Source organism: Lutra lutra, chromosome 8 (genome assembly GCF_902655055.1).
Source record: "Lutra lutra chromosome 8, mLutLut1.2, whole genome shotgun sequence".
In the NCBI taxonomy this organism is placed as follows: domain Eukaryota; kingdom Metazoa; phylum Chordata; class Mammalia; order Carnivora; family Mustelidae; genus Lutra; species Lutra lutra.
This window is the reverse complement of record NC_062285.1, coordinates 89,272,643-89,294,471: the sequence shown is the minus strand read 5'-3', so window position 1 is coordinate 89,294,471 and position 21,829 is coordinate 89,272,643. Positions and strand designations below refer to the sequence as shown.

Below are 21,829 nucleotides of genomic sequence, written 5' to 3'. Positions count from 1 at the left end.
GATCCTTCTGTTCTCCACACGCCTCCGTTGCCACTGCCGATTAGAAAACCTTCTTGCACCCGCTTTTCCCAGCGGTTTCAGTTTGCCCCCTAAATCTATTGAAGGAGCCTTTCAACTCTTAGTATCTCTTTCCTACATTTTTTCCTCTCTTAAAAATGGACCCTCTTGAAAAGTGTGCATAAAAATCAGCAATATCTTTCTGTCCTGCAGTGTCAGAAATGCTGCCCTTAATTGCCTCTTTCCTGTAGAAATCCGTCCTTCAGTCCCATCTCTCCCTCAGTGAAGTCTCTCCTATCCCAGGTGCCTCACTGTTCATAAATTAAAATAATTTACGTGATTACTCTTCACTAGTAGGAATAAAAACTTGTGATATGTTAGCCACGATTTCTAAAATACCTGAGGAAGGGGCATTCCATATCTAGGGGCAGCTGTGTGCGTTTCTTAAAGAAGTGGCCCCCCCAAGAGTTGCCTTTCCCATTCCATTGCCCCATGCACACTTTGGAGTGAGACGAGGACATCCTTCCTGCCTCTCTTCTCTACCCCGCACCAAGATATCAGGAGAGATGTATGTGTGTTTCTCTTCTCACACCGAAATTGGTTTTTACCTGAATTGCCAGTACCTATTGTCAGGCGTGTTTGTATTTGCGAGGCTGAAGAAAACTAACCCTATTCTCCAGGAGTCCCTACATAAACTTGAGGTAGTCTGCCAACTTTGAAACTGCGGGAAAATATTTGTGTGCTTGTGCCTGTGCATTTCAAAAGAGGGTCCATGGGCACCTGGGTGGCTCAGTGGGTTAAAGCCTTTGCCTTCGGCTCAGGTCATGTTCTCGGGGTCCTGGGATCGAGTTCCGCATCGGGCTCTCTGCTCAGCAGGGAGCCTGTTTCCTTCTCTCTCTCTCTGTCTTTCTGCCTGCCTCTCTGCCTACTTGTGATCTCTCTCTGTGTCAAATAAATAAATAAAATCTTAAAAAAAAAAAGAGGGTCCGTAGCTCTCACTGAATTCTCAAAGGGGTCTGTTATCTCTGAAACATAAGAAGTACGGCTCTAATCTGTGCCCCTCTCTATTGACACTACATGCTCAATCATCTGTTTTCAATAGAACTTTAGTTAAAATGTCGATATTTTGTTCATTGTGATTTTTTTGCATTCGTTCTGATTTTTTCAATAATGCATTAAAATACTTATTATTTTCCCCAAAATATATGTTATTATTTTTTTTGCTTACTAAGTTTGGGGCACTACCTTAAATTGTGCACCCAAAATGAGTGCTTCACTTGCCTCACCATAGTCCAGGACCTAAATGGGCTTTCTTCCTCCAGTCTCTCATCTGTTCCAGCCCCTTCTCTCATCTCCTCCTGAACCATCCTCCCAACCCACGATGCACACTGATGATGCCAGTGCCCCCTCCTCAAAGCCCTGTCCTGACCCCATACCTCCTGCCAGAGCCTTCACACAGCCTTCGAGAACCCTTGCTCCAGTTTCTGAAGCCCCAGTGGGCTGCAGAAAACACTTTGGTCTCCTGGACAGGTGTGGCAAAGTACAGCTAACCTGCTATCCAGTATCTGTCCTACTCAACCTCTCTAAATGCGCTTGGAGTGTAACAGACCAGTCTTTATACGGGTTCTCTCATTTCTTTCTTAAACTTGCCAAAGGAGATAAGTACTGTTCTTGGTCTCATTGTACATCTGGGGAAACAGGTTCAGAGGTATAACTTACCTCAAACCACTGAGCTAGTAGGTGGCAGGACCAGTATTTGAACTCAGGACTCAGTCCAAAACCCAAGTTTTTATCTAAAATATTACATGCCTCTCACCATGTTGGGCTTGCTGCCCAACAGCTGAAATGGGAAGGACTCCTAAGTCATGTTTGTGAGGATGAGTGGCAGGCTCTGGGCCAGTTTTGCTGTCAACAGGTCTGCTGATAAAACCCTTTTGTGGATAAAACTGAGTGAAAGAAAAAAAAAATCCACAAATGAAGTCTATAAGAAAAGTATTTTCAAGGGAATTGACTATGACTTTGGGTCTAAACGTGAACCTATAGTATTCTTGCTTTTGGGATTTGGGCCAAAAGACGTAAGTAGAACCTTCTAACCTCTATTTAAATACTCAGTGCTGAGAAACAGGGTAACCTTGAGGACAAAAATAGGAAATGTTTTGGAACTTCTAACTCCCTAGTGACAGAATTTGTGTGCTGAAAGCAGTTTTGATCAAATAGCAACTCCAAGGTTAAAGGCAGACCCAGAGAATTGAGAATGCTGGGCTTTTCTGAGTTACCTCCAAGATGAAGACCAGTGTAGAAGCCTGGAGGACTGGCCATCGGGGAGAGAAGGGAGTCAGAAGAGGCTCCTGGAAAGTGCTCTGAGAAGCAGCTCGAAGGGCTCTGATGATTCTTGGTTTTACTTTGGAGGGTTTATCCTAAGGTAAACCCTACCTGCCACAACTCCCTTTGCAGAGGGTAGAAGGGGCCCTCTGGGCACTGCTCAAAGTTCTGGATCTATGGCTAAATCAAACCTGCCACGAGAAGTTGAGTTTATGACTGATTATCCCTACTACCCTTGCACTGTTACTGTGCGTTGCAGACTGATTTTTTTTTTTTTTTTGCAAGGGATTTTTATATCCATTATCACATCCTTCAACCCGGACAAAGCTCACTGGATTAATACGGAAGACCTGGGGCTGGAGTTCTGGTCCTATACCCATTGTGACCTTGAGAAAGTCCTTCTATCTCTCTGAGCTTCGATTCCATCAGCAAGTACAGCTGTGGCAGCCTTAACTCCCTCACAGAATAGATGTGGGATGCCACGGATGTGGCCACGGATGGTGATAGCAAAGAGTTTCTCAGAGCTAGAGTAGCCCGCCTGATGAGAATGGTGTCAGGTGGGGGAGGGGTAGCAGTCACAGGCTGCGCAACTGGCCCAGAGGTGGGTTGGGGATCTCTGTACGATCTGCCATCACTGGGGGACCACTGCATGCCAGGTGTGATGTGAGAAGCACGAAGCCGTCCCCATCAGCTCCATGCGTGAACATTTTAACTCTTAACAGGTGCATCCAACAATCGGCAGTTCTATCTCCAGAAGGTAGAAGAAATGATGAGGAACACTTGGAATTTGGCCTCAGGTCTGGCAAATAAGGAAGAATCAGTTGGCAGAGTAGAAATGATGAGAACTTCTGCTGAGAAGGAAAACATCATCTTAGAATTAGAAAAGAGAAATGTAAGACATGATCTTTCAGACACGTGCCTTCAGACATTTAGAGGAGAGGTAGCTGTGGTGTCCCGATCGACAGTGCTCACACACAAGTTGGAGAGTCAGGGTGCCTTTGAGAGTGAACTTCTGGAGCACCTGGGTGGCTCAGTCGGTTAAGCACCCGAATCTTGATTTCGGCTCAGGTCGTGATCTCCAGGTTGGGAAATCAAGTCCCACACTGGGCTCCATGCTCAGCAGGGAGTCTGCTTGAGATTCTCTCTCTCTCAAGTAAGGAAATAAATCTTTAAAAAAAAAAAAAAGAAAAGAAAAGAAAAAATGAACTTCTGACATGAGCTACACTTACTGGGACAAGAGAGGAGGAAGGCAGTTGAAGGAGCTGATGAGACTGTATTGGGGACATTCTCTGGGAAGCTCAAATTTTAAATGGGTTTTTTAAAAAAGTAATGCAGGCTTAATATAAAGAATTGGGAAATAAAATATGAAAAGGAGATAGTAAGCATAGCCTGTGATTCTATGGCGTAACTGTTGGCCATTAATATTTTGATGTTTCCTGGTGATATTTTTCTGTGCCTCGTTTGAGATTATCGTACAAATACACACGTACTATCTGGTATTCTTCCGTATGAACAGATACTCTTTAAAAATATTCAGTGATTGGCCGCCTAATTTTCTATCAGAGTCGTTGTCCGTGGTTTGCTTAACTAGTCCTTACTGATGTACCCAGTTTCTTATTAGTAAAAAGAACACTTCAGTGAACAGCTTTTTGCATGAACAATTTCTCTGTATTCTAAATTTTTAAGGTAGATTCTCAGAGGTTAACACTTATACGGCTCTTACATTACAACCAAATTGTTTGTCAGAAAGATGAAGCCAGTTTGTCTTCCCGCTCTTTTGTGTGTACCAGCCTGCTAAGCTCAAATTTTAAAAGGATGTATATACTAGATGGAAGAAAAACTCACTGAAAAGGAAAACATACAAGAGCCATTTAGACTTAAAAGGCTAAAACTAAGTGAGCTGAAAATTCACCATGGAAGCTCCTTGAGGAAACAAGGAATGTCATGGGTGGTTTAAGAATAAGGATGGCATCGGGGTGGCCGGGTGGCTCAGTCGGTTAAGCATCTGACTCTTGGCTTCAGCTCAGGTTGTGATCTCGGGGTCATGGGACTGAGCCCCGCAGCAGGCACTGTGCTCAGCGGGGAGCCTGCTTGAGATTCTCTCTCTCTCCCTCTGTCCTTCCCCTCTATTCTTTCTCCCTTGCTTTCTCTCAAATAAATAAATAAATAAATCTTTAAAAAAAAAAAAAAACAATAAGCACAGCATCAGCATGCTGATTGGGGCGGATAGAGTGACATTGACAAGAGGCAAAGAGAAAACCAAACTGTTCGACTTCTCTTTCTTCTTTCTCTCCCATCAAGGAGGATGATTGTCAGACTGAAACAAGAATGGCAAACACTGACATAAGGGAATTAAAGCCCAAGATGGGAGAATTGATGTAAAAGTGAATCTAAGTTGTTCTAAATAAATTCAAGATCTTGGCCCGGACAAATGACATAGGGGAATGCAGGGCAGGGGAATGCAGGGCTTACAAGGCTGAGCTCACTGCAGGCCACTACGGTGACCCCTGAGGGTTGTAGGAAACCGAAGAGGTACCGAAAGAAAGAATCTGAGCCACTGTTCACCTGATCATTCAGAATCGAAACGGAAAAGAGGGTGTAGGCGCCTACTAAAAACAGCTAGCAGGGTCTGACTTCCAGATGAAATTCAGGACAGATTTTGAAACCTACATGTTGTGAGCACTTAGGAAAAAGTTGTCCATTCAGAGCCAAGCACCCGCGCCTTCTCTTCCCCCGCTAGCCTCTCCAGTGAGGCTGCAGTTACATATTTATGGACACGAAGAAAGCATTTCATTGAATTTTAGATGGTGTCTATTCGGCGGAGCTGGCAGAATGTAATCCAGCTACCAGAGCATGTACATGGGTTGATCATTGAACACTTGTGCCAATAACTTGGATGCCAATAACTTGATGAGTGTCTGTTTGCAAGGAGGTGGCTGGTAGGTCCCCGGAGTGCTCCCATCCCAGCCCATACCTCCTCGGCATTTTGTCAGGAAACTGTTGAGGTGAGACACATATCAAAGCTGCAGATGACGTGAAGCTGTGAAGTGTGGTTGTTACTAGAAATAGAACCAAGTCTGGAGAGACTACAGCATGCTGGAATGATGGTACAAGTAATAAGATGAAATCTACTATTGATGGACGTGCATTCGTACAGTTGGATTCCAAACACCAGCTATGTATGTGCCGGGAAGGGCGAGCAAAAATGAGAACAGTAGTTCAGAGAGGCTAGTATGTATTAGATGCTTGCCGTATTCCACATAGCATCCTATGTGTTTCGTATTATCATTTGTATAATCTTATTCTCTACTAAGTTTGTGGCCTCTTCACATTTGATAAGCACATTGTCTATGATTCAGTGGTACCTACTCAAGGGTTGGAATTTGTCCCCATTTTTCAGTTGAGGCAAGTGAGAGACAGAGAGGTTGAGTAACTTGTCTGAGCTCACACAGCTGGGAACTAGTGCTCTGGTTCTCAGTGCCTGCCTGCATATCCGCCGTGGAAATTCACGCAACCACTGAAACTGTTCTCTGGCTCTTTTTAAAGTCAGGACTTTAATTTGATGTCCTGCCAAAATACCAGATAAGCTTAGACAGTGAGGTAGGTGGTTAATAATATACGGACAGCTGGCTTGTCCGTTTCCTGGCTGTGTGACTTTGGCCAAGTCAGTTCAGTTCCCTGAGCCCCAGTTTTCTCCTTTGTAGATGGGGATAGTGATTGTTTCTATTATACATTATTGCTGTTGGGATTCAGTGAGTTCTGTACAGAGAGCACTGGGACCAGTGCCTGGACATAGTAAGCTCTTATAAGGATTAGTTATGAGGTCCTTGAGAAGTGGTATGGCAGGGTTTGAAGAGCTGGGACCATGAAGCCAGACCATGTGGGTTTGGATCCTAGTGCCACCATGCCCGGTGATGTGTGCCGCATTTTTTGCTCATTTATAATGTGAGAATAAGAATCTTTGTAGAAAATATTCAGACTAAGTACCCAACAACTGGTAGTACTGTTATCAATAGAAGCATATCGCCTGGGGGAAGAGGGTTCTGGTCCAGCTCCCGGTACTATGTTTAAGGGAGGGAGCTAAATCTGCTGTGTGGTAGAGGTGGGCGGGCCAGAGAGGGTCTAAAAACTACAGCAGAGAGGTTATGTTTAGACCAGTTTAGGACATTTAATCTGAAGGCGAGATGACTAAGCAAGGAAGTGATAACTTTTCCTCATTCATGTCAAGGGTTACAGAAATTGTTCTGTGTCACTGAATCAAGTTATGACACAGCATGGAGAAGCTAGAAACAGAACCTGGGCCAGCTTCATCGTGGTTCAGCCTCTTAATTTTTCCTGGCTTCATAAAGATGGGTGGCAGTTGAGCTAGATCCTCCCCCAGGGTTCTCTCCTCTTTTACGGTTCTGTCCTATCAGCCACAGAATCAGCATCAAAATCCTGTTTACACAGAGAGTATGGGACAAAGGGTGTTTTTGATGAATGCATTCTATAGCAGAAGAGCTTGAACTGAATTTCATTCAAACCGGTGCCATCGCCTTGTGACTCCAAGCCCCGTTTCCTCCTCTGTTAAACTGAAATGAGAACATGATAGATTTCACGGAGCTTTTGTGAGAATCACGTGAAGTCATACATGTAAAAGCACCTAGTCAAAATGTCATGTTTATTATTGCCTGAGCCGGTTTAGAACTTTTCCAAGAACCGTAATAGAAGAAAACACTCTTAAGCACCACACTCTACTTAAAATAACTTAATCTGTTTTCCGAGACTCAGAAGATCATTCAGGAATTTTCAAAATCTCAGGGTCGTCATCGTGAGGAGGGAGTAGTTCGGTAGAAAAAAGGTCCTAGCTGTGTTTGTATTCTTTGGTTTTTCGGAGTCAGATGCCATGGGAGGGTGTTGACTATGTTAACCCAGAAAGCAACAGAGATCATGTACTCTGAGCCCCTCATTTTACAGATGAAGCCGCTGAGCCAGAGAGAAACTGCCCCAAATCAGCTGTTAGTTAACTAATGGAAGCTGTGGGGGTTAAATCCAACTTCCAGACTCCCCATGCATTTTCCATCATTAGTCTAAATGTAACTCGGAGAGCTTGAAATCAGGCTAACAATGTGCTGATGAAAGTGGCTGCTCCTCTGACCATGGAATCGAAGAACTATTAGAAGGAAATTTAGAGCCTGGGTGTCACTAAAGAGTGTGACACCATGAACTTCACTTGACCTACTTAGAAAAAAAAAAAATGCAGTAGAATTCTTAGGAATTTTCTTAATCACAGCAGTTCATTTCTTCTCTACAAAGTTCTTCTCAAATATGCTCTGAAATGAACTAACATTAAAAATGCAGGTCTTGGGGCACCTGGGTGGCTCAGTGGGTTAAAGCCTCTGCCTTTGGCTCAGGTCATGATCCCAGGGTCCTGGGATTGAGCCCCCGCATTGGGCTCTCTGCTCACCAGGGATCCTGCTTCCCCCTCTCTCTCTCTGCCTGCCTTTCTGCCTACTTGTGATCTCTCTCTGTCAAATAAATAAATAAAATCTAAAAAAAAAAAAATGCAGGTCTTAGTATGGCTCTCATGGGCTTATAATGTGCACAGGGAGTAGTGTGACAGAGGCACAGGAAAAGGATCTCTCTCTTCCTTTTACTAATGATAAGTAACATCAGTATGATTCAGCTTTGTTGAGTTAACGCCGCAAGAGAAAACCGTAAGGGCAGTTCTGTGTGAGAGTTCTCCTTCACCTTGCCTGTGCGGCTTCTGGTAGGTTAGCCGCAGTGAGCCACGTCAAGTCTCAAGACCAGTGCCAGTGAGCCTCGAGTAGCCAGTGAGGGCAGCGCGTTATTCCTGGATGTATGTGTTCAAAGCAGAGGGCCACCTACACCTCCCTCCTCTTCCCATTTATAAATCTACTTCTCCAGAGACATACAATTTTTTTTTTTTTTGCTCTATTTTTAGTCTGTTGGTAACTGGAGAAGGCCTCCCAGGATCAAAGTCTGGGATGAGGAGGTTTCAGTTGACTCAGTCTTCTCTGAATCCCTAATAGATACTGAAAATCAATCTGAATTCTGACTCCGGGTGGGAAATGCGTGCGCAAGCAAAACGTGAGGGATAAGAGCACAGACTCTGAAACCAGACTGCCTGGGTTCGAATCTCAGCCCCTCTTGTTACCCTGACCCTATGACCTTGGGCAAATCCCTTCAGTACTCTGAGCCAGAGTTCCCTGATCCAAACCCCTATCTCATGGGATTGCTGTGAGCAATGCAGTTAAATGAACTTATATTTATAAAGTGCTTACAAGAGTGCTAGATGATAGATGTGCTTAATAAATGACTATTAAGCAAATTAAATGGTCCTAATTAGACAGCGTTGCCTCTGGGTCCAAGGCTCTGTTCCATTTAGATGCTATAACTCCCAGGCCTTAAGAGTTATTAGGTTTGAGGAAAAGGGGCTTCTTTTTCCTTAGTCGTTCTAGTGAATTAAAAAGGAAACAGCCATAGAACTTGACTTTGAACACCGTAGTTTATCAAGCCTCTTTCCAGAAGCTTGGCGAATGTGTCTACCTTCTCTTTATGCTAAAGGAAGAGTAGTGACTCTGGTCGGTGTCCTGGCAGGCCTTGAGCAGGTAGCTAGGTTTGTTGGGGTCACTTTTGTAAACCTGCTAGGATTGCCTTGGTATTTCCCAGACTGACAGTGACTCGATGGGTCCCTTTTGCACACGGCCCAGAGCAGCACTCCAGTTGGTCCCCTGGGAGGGGGTTTCCGCAGCGTTGGCTTCAGGGACTGGCCTGTGGGAGACATTAATGGGAAGTGAAAAGAGAAACTGTCGCCCTTCACTAGCAGGGGTGTTTGGAGTGTGTGACTCTTCTTGTATTTAGGGAAAAGATTAGTCATGAGTATTTTCTTCCATAGAATATAAAGAACCTCAAATTACTACTTGTGTCCCCCACCCCCTTCTCACCCGCCTCCCTCTGGTTCAGTGAATCTCTACAGACACTTCAGCATTTTACTCTCATTTCCCCTCCTGAGTGGGATTCGGTTCTGTATTTGCTCTGGCGTTCACACTTCCAATAAGCTACCCCATCGTTTTTCCTGTTTCTGACTGAGCGTCTTCTGCTCTGTGGCCCACCTACGACCAGGCTCCTTCCTAGGCCAAGCTTCACTGGAACCTCACACTTGGCTCCCAGTATCTGGTTGTACCCATGGTGTTTGTGTGAAGGAGGGGAAGGGGAAAGTTCTGGTAACAAGTCACTAATCACTGTGCTGTTCCTGTTCAAAGGTGACACCACTGATGATAGGAAGTAAACATTAAGGATTTTTACCGGTTCAGAAGCTGAGATCTTGCGGAACCATCCTCAGGCCCACTCCCATTTCACTGCAATTCCAGATATGTTTTCAAGGTCATTGGAAAGAGTGGGGACACCTTTTATATCCAAGGACCATTTGAATAGGCATTACTTCTTGGCACAGTTAAGAGGCAGAAACAAAACCTTGAACTCGTTAGTGGCTGTCTTTTAGTCTCAAGATCATAGAGCAGGAGCATGCTACATGTTCTTATTTTATGATGCCACATTTTTTTTCTCATGTAAAACTATTAAATGTGCAAAACAAGAAGAACTCTTAAATACCCTTCTCTAATGAGCCCAGCGCCCATAGTTCTTTCCTGGTGCCCTACACGATAGCCTGCTTTAGAAAGGACTTCCCCAGAGCTCAAGGAAGCCAGCTGCCATTCTTCAAAACTAGACTTTGCAGGGGAGCAGCCACCCGGAAGACGGAGCCAATAGTCATGCCCAGAGGCCCTGGACCTTCTCCAAGAGATCTGAACTGTTCGTTCCCTTGTCCACCAGGGAGGAAAAGCAGCCCATCCAAGTAGACCAGACAGTTCTTTGTGATGCTTAAGGATGAAAAGGTGACTCTTTCCAGGATCCAGCTGAAGGGCTCTTTGACAGCACACTTGAGTCTCCTTAGCAAGTTTAAGTAACTTACTGGGGAGTCCAAATCTCCTCTTAGCAAACCCTGACTCCATTGTACTTGAACTATTAATTCATGCAATATAGTTTTAAAGAATGAAGCTCTGTTGAGCTTCTAGCTTCTTCCAACACGTCTGTTATCATTTGGTCTCAGGACTGCTTTCAGTTCTTAAGAATTATTGAAGACCCCAAAGAGCTTCACTCATATGGATTTTATCTATCTATATTTACCATATTGGAAATTAAAACTGAGAATTTAAAAAGTACTTACCGAAAATAGTAAGTTAAGCTTATATTAGCATTAAGTATATATTTATGAATATATCTTCCAGAACAAAAAAAAATTAGTGAGAAAAGTGGCATTGTGTTACATTTTTGCAAGTCTCTTTAATGTCTGGCATCATAGAAAATGGCTGGATTCTCATGTCCGCTGCAATATCACATGTCATGTAGCTTCTAGAAAATTCCACTATATACTCATGAATGAATGAGAGTGGGAAAAAGTCAGTAACCTCTTAATATTGTTATGAAAAGAGTTTTGACTTCATAGACACCCTGAAAAGGTCTTAGGAACCCTGAGGGGTCCCCAGATCACACTTTGAGAACCGCTGTTCTAAAACACTTGAATGATATATCAAAGATTTCTCATAACAGCAAAATGAAATAAAAATATAGACTCAGAGGCATCCAGAAAGATCCAGCCTGAGCTACCCTCTTAACCCAAGCTGCAGCCCTCCCTTTGGCCCACTTCTGGTCCTACTCAGAGTCCAAGTACCACCCCCGCCAGGAAGTTCTAACATCAAAAAAGTAGAATGAAAAGGCAGAAGACCTTTTATCCTCACTTTGCCCTCTCATTCCCAGAGGCTAGCCTGATAGTTTCCCAGAGGCTAAGTGAATTGTTCTTCTTGGAAGAAGCTTCAGGGAACACTTCATTATTTGGCAGCTCTCGAAGGTCAAGCCCAGCTCTGGAACATTCTCACTTCAAAAGGACAGTGGGTGACAGTCAGCTCAACTGTGATGCTAAGGTCCCCTCCAAAGCACATTGACATCTGTCATGACTCCAAGTCCCGTGCGTGTTTCAGGCCACCGAAGAGCCTCAGCTTTAGGGCATCCCTGGGATCAAGACAGCCTCAGGGGCTGGACAAGGAAGGACCCGGCACCAAGACCTAGGGTCCATTGAAGACATAAAAAAGGATTTGTCTTATTTTGCCTCTAAATAAATAGTTAATTGGATACCACACTTTGGTACTTATACATCTTGAGCTTTAACTTGGGATTCAGAGTTGAACATAAAGGCTCTTCAGACATGGACCCTCAATTTTATTAACCATTCAGAAAGCTTTTCCCTTTATTCCAACTGTCTAACTGACAAGACCTTCTCTCTCTCTCTTTCTCTCTCCCTCCCTCTCTCTGCCTTGCTCTCTCTCCAACAGGCTTGCAGCCAGTTTACTGGAGCAGGGATGACGTAGCCCAGTGGCTCAAGTGGGCTGAAAATGAGTTTTCTTTAAGACCAATTGACAGCAACACGTTTGAAATGAATGGCAAAGCTCTCCTGCTGCTGACCAAAGAGGACTTTCGCTATCGATCTCCTCATTCAGGTGAGAGTCTGGACCCCTGACACGTGCTCAGCAGGGACAATCTGTTAGCCGTTGGTTGGTCTTTGCTACCACTCACCATGCCCAAGAAATCCCCACAGTAGGCCACCAGGAACACAAAGACGATGACCTCAGCTTAATAGAGGAAAGAGCCTGCTGATATGTCAGTCTGAGGGGAAAAGAGGAAGAACTTCCAAATCAAGGGGAAAATTTGAAGGTTGGGAGAAGAAATCTACTTAGGACCTACAGACACTGGGACTTAAGGGATCTAGTTGTGGCCACCAAATCAAGAAGAGAATGCATTCCAGCCCTTTCACTCTGCGTTGCTTCTGATTCTGAAACGTTTGAAAGAGGTGCTTAGGAGTGAGTTTGGGTGGTGAGCTGCTCAGTGAAAACCAAAGACAGAAGAGGAAGGGGCTTGAGCCCTGCTAAGGTAGATGGAGTGGGAAGAAGAGACATGAGGGAACAGGAAGTAAGGATGGGGAAAGAGGTGGAGATCCTAGGAGCTATGGCAAGCTTAGAAATAAACTCAAAGTGCTTCAGGTGACACCCTTTGAAGTACTGGATTGTGTGAAGTGTTGCATCTTGTAGCTTATAGAAATCCTGCAAAGTGCATGTGGAAGACTTCTCAGGCTCATCTAACTAGGCAGTTTTGTCAAAATAAGGGCCTCTAAGACTCCATGGGAAGATTCGATTCAGTGAAGAGCTTTTGTACCTGCAAAGTGTATTGCTGACCTAGGTAAGATTTCAAATATACTTTCTAATTTCATTTCTTAAACATTAGGATATTTAGAAGATAGTTATTTGGGAACTCCATATGTGAAAGTGGACCTTTGGTCTGGGATTTACGCCCCTCGAGGGGCTAGTTCTTCAAGTACCAACAGACCCTCCTTCTCTCGAGTCTCATTGTGGCCCATTTTGATGTAACTTGTCCGGCAGAGACTCTCTTTGTCTTGACAAAGGGCAAAGATCGTGCATGAGTTCCTGGCATAGATCCAACGACGTTCAACCCTTATTTACTCCTGGAGGCCTGCCAGAGGTTAATAAACTAACCGTCACGAGGAAACATCGCCATCACAGGGGGTGAGATAAGGATACAGAACAGTATCTCCCCCGCTTTTCCCAATTGCAGCAAACCGTTGATATGAGGAAATGATAAAGGGAAGTTTCCCCCAGAAGTAGAGATGTTATTGAAACTTCAAAGTTTATTATCTCTGAAAAACAGATCATTTTTGAGGTTCTGCCAGGGAATGGTGGAAGACATACCTGAAACATTTTGTCTCAAATCATTGATTCTTTCTGTCGTCTCAGAATAAGAAAACTAGAACGACCATAGACATAAATAAAACTAACCTCAAAGGAAACGAAATAGTTCCTTTTAATTTAAAGCAAAAATAACTTACTTTGTCTGTTCTCATGAAAACACAAAGGTATACTTAAAGGGGCAAAGTCACCTCTCTGGAGGAAAGAATCTCTTAACTCTTTAGTGTGTTCCAGAAAAACCATTCATGTAAGGCAAACAAGGGAAGACACAGTGATGCATTTTGATAGGATTTGACTTAGCCCTTCGCCTGGCTTTCCTCTATGAGTCTATAAGTCTCCCCGCCTCCCCCAACATATCTCAGGTACTCCTTTTTGTTGCTGATTTATTTTTTTTTCCCTAGTAACCTCTGTCTACTTTAGAAACCAGATTCTCTCCACTCAAAGCTGGAATCAAAGATGGGCAATAGCCTCCCAGTCATCTCTTGCCATTTTGTCAGGTCTCTGCCAGAGTGGGCCATGTGGAAGGTAGATGGACAGGATCCCGCGGTCCAATTAGAGAGAGAGGATTACGTTGAACCTAAAGGTAAAAGGAAGCTGTAGAGGGAAGAGAGGTCAGGTTACGATGGGGCTTATGAAAGAAGGAATGAGTTGATGTGGTGTAGGAAAGATGGGTAGAACTGAGGAGGTCAGGGGAAGAACATTCCAGGTTCCTGGAGCAGCATCAGCTTAGTGTATTTGGATGATGTTGAGGTAGTCCATCTGATGAAGGGAAGAGGCAGGAGGCGGGAGGCCAGATGAAGTCCGTGCGCTAGGCTGGTCATGGGGTGCTTAGACCCCAGTGAAGAGGCAGCAGAAATTCACCTGGTGAGTATGCACTGAGCAGCTCCATGCTCCAGGTATGGAAGTATGGGCTAAGGAGGTTTAGGGATAGCAGAGGTGATATCTGGCTGGCTTGTCAAACAAAATCTCCAGGGGGTGGTGGTGGAGCCAGACTTTGAAAGCCTGGAAAGGCAACTGAAGGCAGAGGTAAGTAAAGGTGTTAAAGAAGAACTGTATCAATTAGTGTAGAGATGGAGTTCAGAGAGAAGGCCATGCAAACTCGATCCTCTGTTTAAAACACTGTACATCATCACTCATCACCCCTGCCCAGCTTTTCTGATTGCCGTTTCATATGTGACGTTCTGCTGACCTTTTCCAGGAAAGCTTTCCCTGATTCGATCCCTGCTTCCCTGACTGCCCCCTGCCTTCCTCTCCTCCACCTCTTTCCACCCCAGCCTGGGATAGGTGCTGTTCCTCTTTTATCACAGAGCATACCCTAATTCTGGCATGGCTCCTGACACACACACACACACACACACACACACACACACACACACACACTCACACACCATGTTATATGTGATTGCTTTCTGTTCTGCGTCCCTCTCCTAGAGTAGGAAGTTATTTGGGCAAGGGCTATGTCTTGTTAAGCTGACTTGCCTCCAACATTTAGCACAGTGCATGGCATCCAGTTGGTGCTCAACAAATATTGATTGAATGATGACCCAACACATGACTCCATTGAAGCCCAAGTCAAGAAGTTTGAATTTTATTTTGCAGGTAGTAGGAAACCACTAGAAGGTTTTGATCAGGGGAATAATAGAATTGGAGCTCTCCCTTTGGAGCAAACCTTGGCCATCGGTGCATGGGGTGGACATAGGGTCCCTAAAAACAGGAGACCTAGTTAGAATGTTCTTGCAACAGTCCTAATTTGGAGACACTGAAATCCAGAACAAGATCAATGAGAGTAAAATAATAGGACTTCAGGGCCAGAATGCTGAGCTAAGATGAGGAGCTCATGTGGAGGAAGGGCTAAGACTCATTTTGGCCAAGGGATGCTACGGCATCCAAAAAGACATGTTCTGTTCTGCAGTTGGAATTCTGAGACCAGAGCCAGGCCAGAGCGGAGAAGAGTAGATAGGAGCATTATTCCCATTACATTGAGCTGGGAGTAAGAGAAATGTATTCTGTAGGTGATTTAATTAAGGCATCTACCAGAAAGCCATGGACAGAATTTTAAGGTGTTACCTGCCAGTGGTGACTGCAAGAAAACTTACCATAGAACAGGGGGATGCTGTCAGAGGGTTTGGAAACAGAGCCAAGAAAGAGTTAAGAAGACTGTCTCGTGATGTGGCCACATAGCAGGGTAACGAAGGCATGATCTACCTGCCGGCATTCTCCTTGGGTAGAGACAAGGTATAGATAGAAAATCTTTTTTAGCTCTCAGATGCATATTTGCCACTATTTTTCCTGATATGGGCTTTCTGGTTGAGCATTTGATGTCATAGATGTCCTGAGGCCCAGGTTCTCTACATGGCTCCTCCACAGGTCACAATACTTCATTGGCCCATATTTTCCTCTTCCATAAAATGGAATTTCTACCATACGGATCCTGCGTTTCCTTCTACTCTTAACAGTTCAGCCCAGCTTCAAGCATGAAACACTGTTCAGCTTCTGTTCAACAGCACAACCTCTTAACCCATAGGTAATGAGTACTTTGATCTCCTTCAACCTGTATGCCCTGTAAAACTTATCCTTCACCAAGTTCTTTCTGTCTTTCTTTGAATCTTTTTTACTGCCCAAGATGAATCAGCAGCAGCTTCGTACTAGTCATGGAGCTGCTGAAATAAAACAAAAGTATCTGGTTGCCCCGTCACCGTGAATGGATGTTTATAGCTTCCTCCCAGCCTTGTTTCCTGCCTGGCCTCACCCAGAATTATGCTCTCTGTATATGGAAATAACATTCTCCTCAACACAACTCATTTCAAATGTAGAGCGGAAGGAATGGGACCCAGTGAATTATGATTACCTGAAATGTTAATATGTCTTAGGTCCAAATATGGTAGCCTCTGTGAACTCCACATTCTTTGGCCAGTTTGACAAACTGCACTTATCTCATCCATTTCCAGGACATAAGTTCTCCATTTTCAACTCTATAATAAAGCAGGGAACATGCAGAATGTGCTTTAAGTAATTATATTATCTCCAAACTGAAGATCTTAAGGCTGAAGATAAATGGGATATTGTCTTTGGAATATCCTCCCTGTTAAAAGATGTAAGATGGTGAATTCATAACATTTGCAAAGCTAAAGGATATGTAAAGTACCTGTAACTTTATAAAATTTTACATGTACAGGATAATTTTACCTACTCTTTGAGCTACTAAGCAGTTAGTACCTTAAATGGCCTGGGATGATTTCAATTCAAAGGGGTATTTGATTATTTGACTACTTTGAAACTTGAGGAAACACATGAATTAAGAAGGAACAGACAAATTAGTGTTGATATTAACTCTTACTTAGAGTTATCCATTATAAGACATCAAGGTGGAATGGATTTATGTGCACATGTTTTATGAGAACAACAGCAACAAAACCCACAAGTTATCTTAATTTAATTCATATTAGACTATCTGTTGTTGCCAAAACATGGGAAATAAGCCTATTTTCAAAGTTCCTTCAGTTCAATTCAACAAAAAAATATATGATGGGTTTATTAAGTAAATCAGTCATTTAACATGCCAGAATGTAATTCTGCGAATTATTTCTTCCCTCTCCAACACATCAAAATCTTCGTTTTTGGAAATATGCTTTGCTTGTGACCTTCAAATATACTGAAATTTTCTTTCAAGGTTGAGTGAAAAATACTGATCTTTATCTTCTTAAAGTTCCTCCTTGGACCAACTTGCTTTTTCTTTTCTATTAAGCAATGGTAGGTGCACTTGCCGGGTTGAATGGCTGGGCCAACAGACTATTTAAGAATCAAGGTGCAGAATCTAAGGGGATGGGTCACAGAGGAGTGTGGGAGTTGCAGCAGGCATGACCCTTGGTTGAAGTACCCAGCATTGGCTTTTTCTTCTACATCTGTCTGTGAATGGAGCAAAAAAAAAAAAAAAAAGGAAAGGAAGAAAAAAATGTACACACATCAGAGAAATGCTTAGATAGGTCAGTTACAGAAAGTAATTTAATTTCTTAGCACTTCGCTTTTCCCATTTGTGAAACGGTGGTGATGACCAACCCCTCTGCTGTACAGCGTGATATTATAACGTGTGAAACATAACAACACTTCCTTTAATATGGCGCATGCTTATTTTACAATATTCCTATTTCCTCACAGACTTATTGTTTTGTTTCTCTATAGTGTCTCTTTATGTTCCGCATCCAGCTAAAGGCAGTTGTCCTACGGTATCTCTTTCCTAACTGGTTTATTCTTGTCTTAAAGACAATATTCAGATTTTCCCACAACCAGCTCCCTTTTTCTCAGGATTTCTGTGTCTCAGACACAGATATCAAGCTAAATCCCAGATACTTATTCCTAAGTAAAAGACTAGCTTATGTTTGTGGTTACAGAGGCACTCTGTATTTAACAAAAAGGCCTGTCATTTCATCAGCCTGCAAAAATGAATTGAATGGAATTTTCAGAAAATAAGGTTGAACAGAGATGGAAAACCAAGCATTTGCCCAGTGGGAGGAGCTTGTCATGGCCACCAGCAGGACCTCCCTGGGCCAGTGCCTGCCTTGACATTCTCACTGCTGAATTTATCGGAAGGACCTGAGGCCTTAGACTTCATCCTGAACATCTACCATGGGCAGAAAGGACCCAGCAGAGAGAATATGATGACAAATCTGAAACGTATCTCTCCCACGCTCGCACTGTTTTTTTTTTTTTTTAAACGATTTGGTCAAAAGGAAAATAAAATCTGAATAAAAACAGAAGAGAGAGAGAGAAGAATGTGCAAATTTAAGAATGTGTTACTTCAGATCATCTTCACATGAGGTTATGTGCACAGTAAGTCATCACCTGAGAAATGTAAATATTAAGAATGTTAAAATTCTGCTTTCATCCTACTGAACTTGAGAAGTTAAACATTGTGAAACCCTAGGGGAGGCACCCCGGGTAGCCCTGTAGGTGATGCTGTACATAGGTCCAGCCTTCGACAGAACAGGGAATGCATAAGAACTTTAAAAGTTATCAGACTCTTTCACTGATAATACCATTTGAAGAAAGTATCCCAAGGACACTGTCTAATGGTGGGGGTGGGGTGGGGAGAGATGCCCTGAGCAATCCTATTTGTAATTGTAAAAACTGGAAATGCCCAAGCCACCCATAGTATGGGACTTGCTAAAGAATCTTGGAGAATATGCTGTGGCTTAATGACTACTCATCAATAGTTATTGGTTATACAGGGCTGTGCAGATCATGTTCGGGACCTAAAGGTTATTGTATAGACAGGTAGAAGTGTTTTAAGCAGAGATTGGCACAACAAAGGGCAAAGGTGAAGAGTGGTTGTGGGCAATTGACTTGGCTGGCGTTTAAGAGCAATGATGGTGACCTGAAGTAAGATGAGATCAGCAGGGAGAAAGGGATGATGCCAGGAGCATATAGAAGGCAGAGTCTGAGAGTCTTGGTGACTGATTAGATGTTAGATGAGAGAAATAGAGGAGTTAAGTAAACATGACTTCTGGGTTTCTGGTCTGAACAACTGGGCATTCACTGTACTAGGAAACACCATGTGGGTTGTAAAGACTTTCACATTCGACACATTAACCATGTGGTATCTGTAGGTCATGCAAGAGGGAAGTATCTAGGAGATAACTGAAGGTTCTAGAGTTGAGAAGAAATGCCTGGCTTGAGTAGATTTAGCATGGATGGTCTGACAGAGGCCACGGGAGTAGATGATATTACCTGAGAGAAAGACTAGTGGGAGACCAGGAGCCTTACTGTTACAGGGTTGGAGGAGGTTGAAAGAAAACCAGGAGGGGTAGGAATGTCCCAAGCCATGGAGTGTTCTAGAAGGAGGCTGATAGTGAACATTATTGATGAACGTTGCTGAAAAGCAGAGTCCCCAAGTACTGACCATTGCCTTCTGGTTTGACCACGAGGAGGTCAGCAGTAGAAGCAGAGGGAAGTGGCAAGAATAGAGTTGGACGGCTCCTTGGCCAAGCTTGGCTGTGCTGGGACCAGAGAACCAGGAGCAGTACCTGGAGGGAAAGATGGGGACAAGAGATGTGTGTGTTTGTGTGTGTGTGTGTGTGTGTGTGTGTGCAGAAAACAGGAAAAACTGGACATTGTTTAAGTGCCAGAGGGAAGAATCCCATAGAAAGAGGTTGAAGATACAATTATGAACTAGGAGAGAGAGAGAGAGAGACTGAGCTAGAAATGTCTATGTGAAATGATGTCAACCGGGAAAACACTTTTTCAATACATATGAATGTGACTTCATGAAACTTGTATAGGCACTTTAAATACAAAAGTGTTGAAGCAAAGCAAATGGTTTCCAGATTTTTTGAGACACGTCTGTGAATAATTACCAGATCACAAGGGGTGCCATCTATTGAGCCCACATTATCGCAGACGTGGGTCTGGTGCTTGTTCATATCATCTCACTTGATCTTCATATCAGCCCTGCCAAGTCTATGGTATTATTCTCAGTTGAGACAAAAGAATGTTTTAGTAAGCCTGGAGTTAAGCCTCACAGAGAAAGAGTTTTTGCCTGAGGGCTTGCAGCTGACAACCAGAGGACCCAGGGGGACCTGGGACCTCTTGCCCCAGAGCCCGGGCTCTTTCCTCAGAAGGAAAGAAACCTTAACCCCACCACCCCCTCCAAACAGCATCTGTCTGTTCTCAGTCTTCAGAGACACCAAGAACATTGATAAGACAACTTGTGGCAGGTTTGTTCAGTCTTGCAACTATCCGACGGAAATAGATCACAAATACAATAATAGAATTTCTTATTTCCCATAGTGGATTCCTGGCTTTTCACATCGGGATCACCACTACAGAATTACACTTGTGTTTAGTCTGTGGGTTTCTGTGTTGTAGACGTGTGTGTTCATCCGTGTGCGTGTGTGTGTGTGTGCACACATCCGGGGGGATAGCTAGTTTTATGGGGCCTGAAGCTTATAATTTGGGGGACACAGATGGTCTTAGGGCTCTTCCCAGGAGCCTATGAGGGTGAAAGCCCTGCAACTCACTAGCTTCCTGGGAGCCCCCGCTCCGTACATGCATGTGTCAACGTGAACCATGCATGTGTGCATGAAGATACAGAGAGAAACCAACAATAGGTCTTGTCCCTTAAACAGAAGCCTTGGTTCCCTTGCAACTTTTGCAGTTAGCAGTAGGTATTGCTTTTCTGGGAAGACAGAGAAGATTTACCACGAATCAAATGGGCCAAGAATTTTTTGACAAGTGCCTTTTGAATTCAAGCCAGTGGTCATCAGCTAAGTTAGATATACAGTGCTAGGGCTCATGTTCTTTATTTTCAGCGAGCAAATAAATGTAACTTATTTTTTAATCTCTTTTTTTTATTCCAGAGATCTTTTTGTTAATACTACTTTTTAGATGCACTCTTCCGTGTAGGTACGAACATTTTTCAAGTGTACCCAGAGAACAGGCTGGGGGCTGGAGGGAATAGGAGGCAGTAGAGATGGGAGAGGATGGGGGAGGGGGCACGTCTTTATTTATTTAGAAAACTGTTGTAGACAAGACACATGCTCTGTGTTGTTCCAGAGCCAAGACTAGGAACTGAGGTACATGAGTTTGCAGGGGAGGCCAAGTTCCAACTCAACAGAAGAACTTTCTATCAACTAGAGCTGTCCAAAAATGGTTTGCTTGTGTTTGTGGCCGGCCGCCCATCCCTGGAAGTACTCAGCCAAAGCTACTTCTTGGCAAGGGAAGGGGAGGCAGGGGACTTCTACTGAACACAAGTTCGAGTCGCTCTAAGTAACCTCTAGAATCCTTTCTAAGATTCCAAGCTATTATCAGGCACACACTATTACTGCCAACCACACGTACCAGGCTGTGCACCGTAAGTTGGTTTCTCCCCCATAGTACTGATGCCTTTGTAAGCCAGCCACATTCCCCAACTGAGCCCCTGGTTGCTGAGGAAACCTATGTCTGTGAATGGACTGATCCATCTATGGCCATCATTTACAGTTTTCAGATTCAATTTTTTCCTGGCTTGGAACGTGGGACCTTTTGCCCATGCTCATACCTATTAGCCAGCCATCCCAGGTGACACTTAGGAATGTTATCTCACTAGTTCTCATCCCAGGCTTATGGTTCAGGTAAGGAACTGGCAGAATTCCATTTGATTCACCCCTCCCCTGCTTTCTCTTGCACACTGAGACATGAACCTTGTCTGCCTGGCTCCCTTTGCCAGCTTTGGGATGAGAGGCAGAAGAGAGCCAGCACTGGGAGAGTCTGGAGTGGGGCGCCTACCAGCCCCTCTGTGGGCTTGCCTACCAGGCCCAGAGGAAGAGTTCAGCGGGAGAGGTGCAGAGAAGCCACGATGGGTAGATGGCCTCAATTAACCTTTGACCTTTCTACAGGGGGAACAGAACAATGACCATGACCCAGACACTCCTTCTTTGTTCTCCCTAAGAGACTGCCTTAAGGGTCTACAGGTCTGTCCTACATGCTGTCATAATATCAATAAGAACAGTGATGGTGGCGGGGAGAGCGGAGGTCACAAAAACAGTTCCTGTTTGCTGAGTTCTTGCTGATTGCTAAGCCCCGTGATGAGCTCATCCCTTCCTCACACGAATTCTATAACGTAGATGCTGTTAACATGGCCGTTTTGTAGACCAAAGAACTGAGGCCTCCAGAGGGCAAAGGACATGCCTAAGACCCTAGTCTGACTCTAGACTCTTCCCCAT

General features: G+C 43.9%; 1 protein-coding gene across 3 annotated transcripts in view; it reads left to right on the top strand.

The window, feature by feature from the left end:
- ETV6 (ETS variant transcription factor 6) overlaps positions 1-21,829 on the top strand; it is a 235,346-nt gene that overhangs the window by 174,214 nt on the left and 39,303 nt on the right. For all 3 annotated transcript variants that reach the window (XM_047743284.1, XM_047743286.1, XM_047743285.1), the window contains one exon: positions 11,709-11,873. In XM_047743284.1, the coding sequence (XP_047599240.1) occupies positions 11,709-11,873 (165 nt within the window). The remainder of the gene's footprint in view (positions 1-11,708; positions 11,874-21,829) is intronic.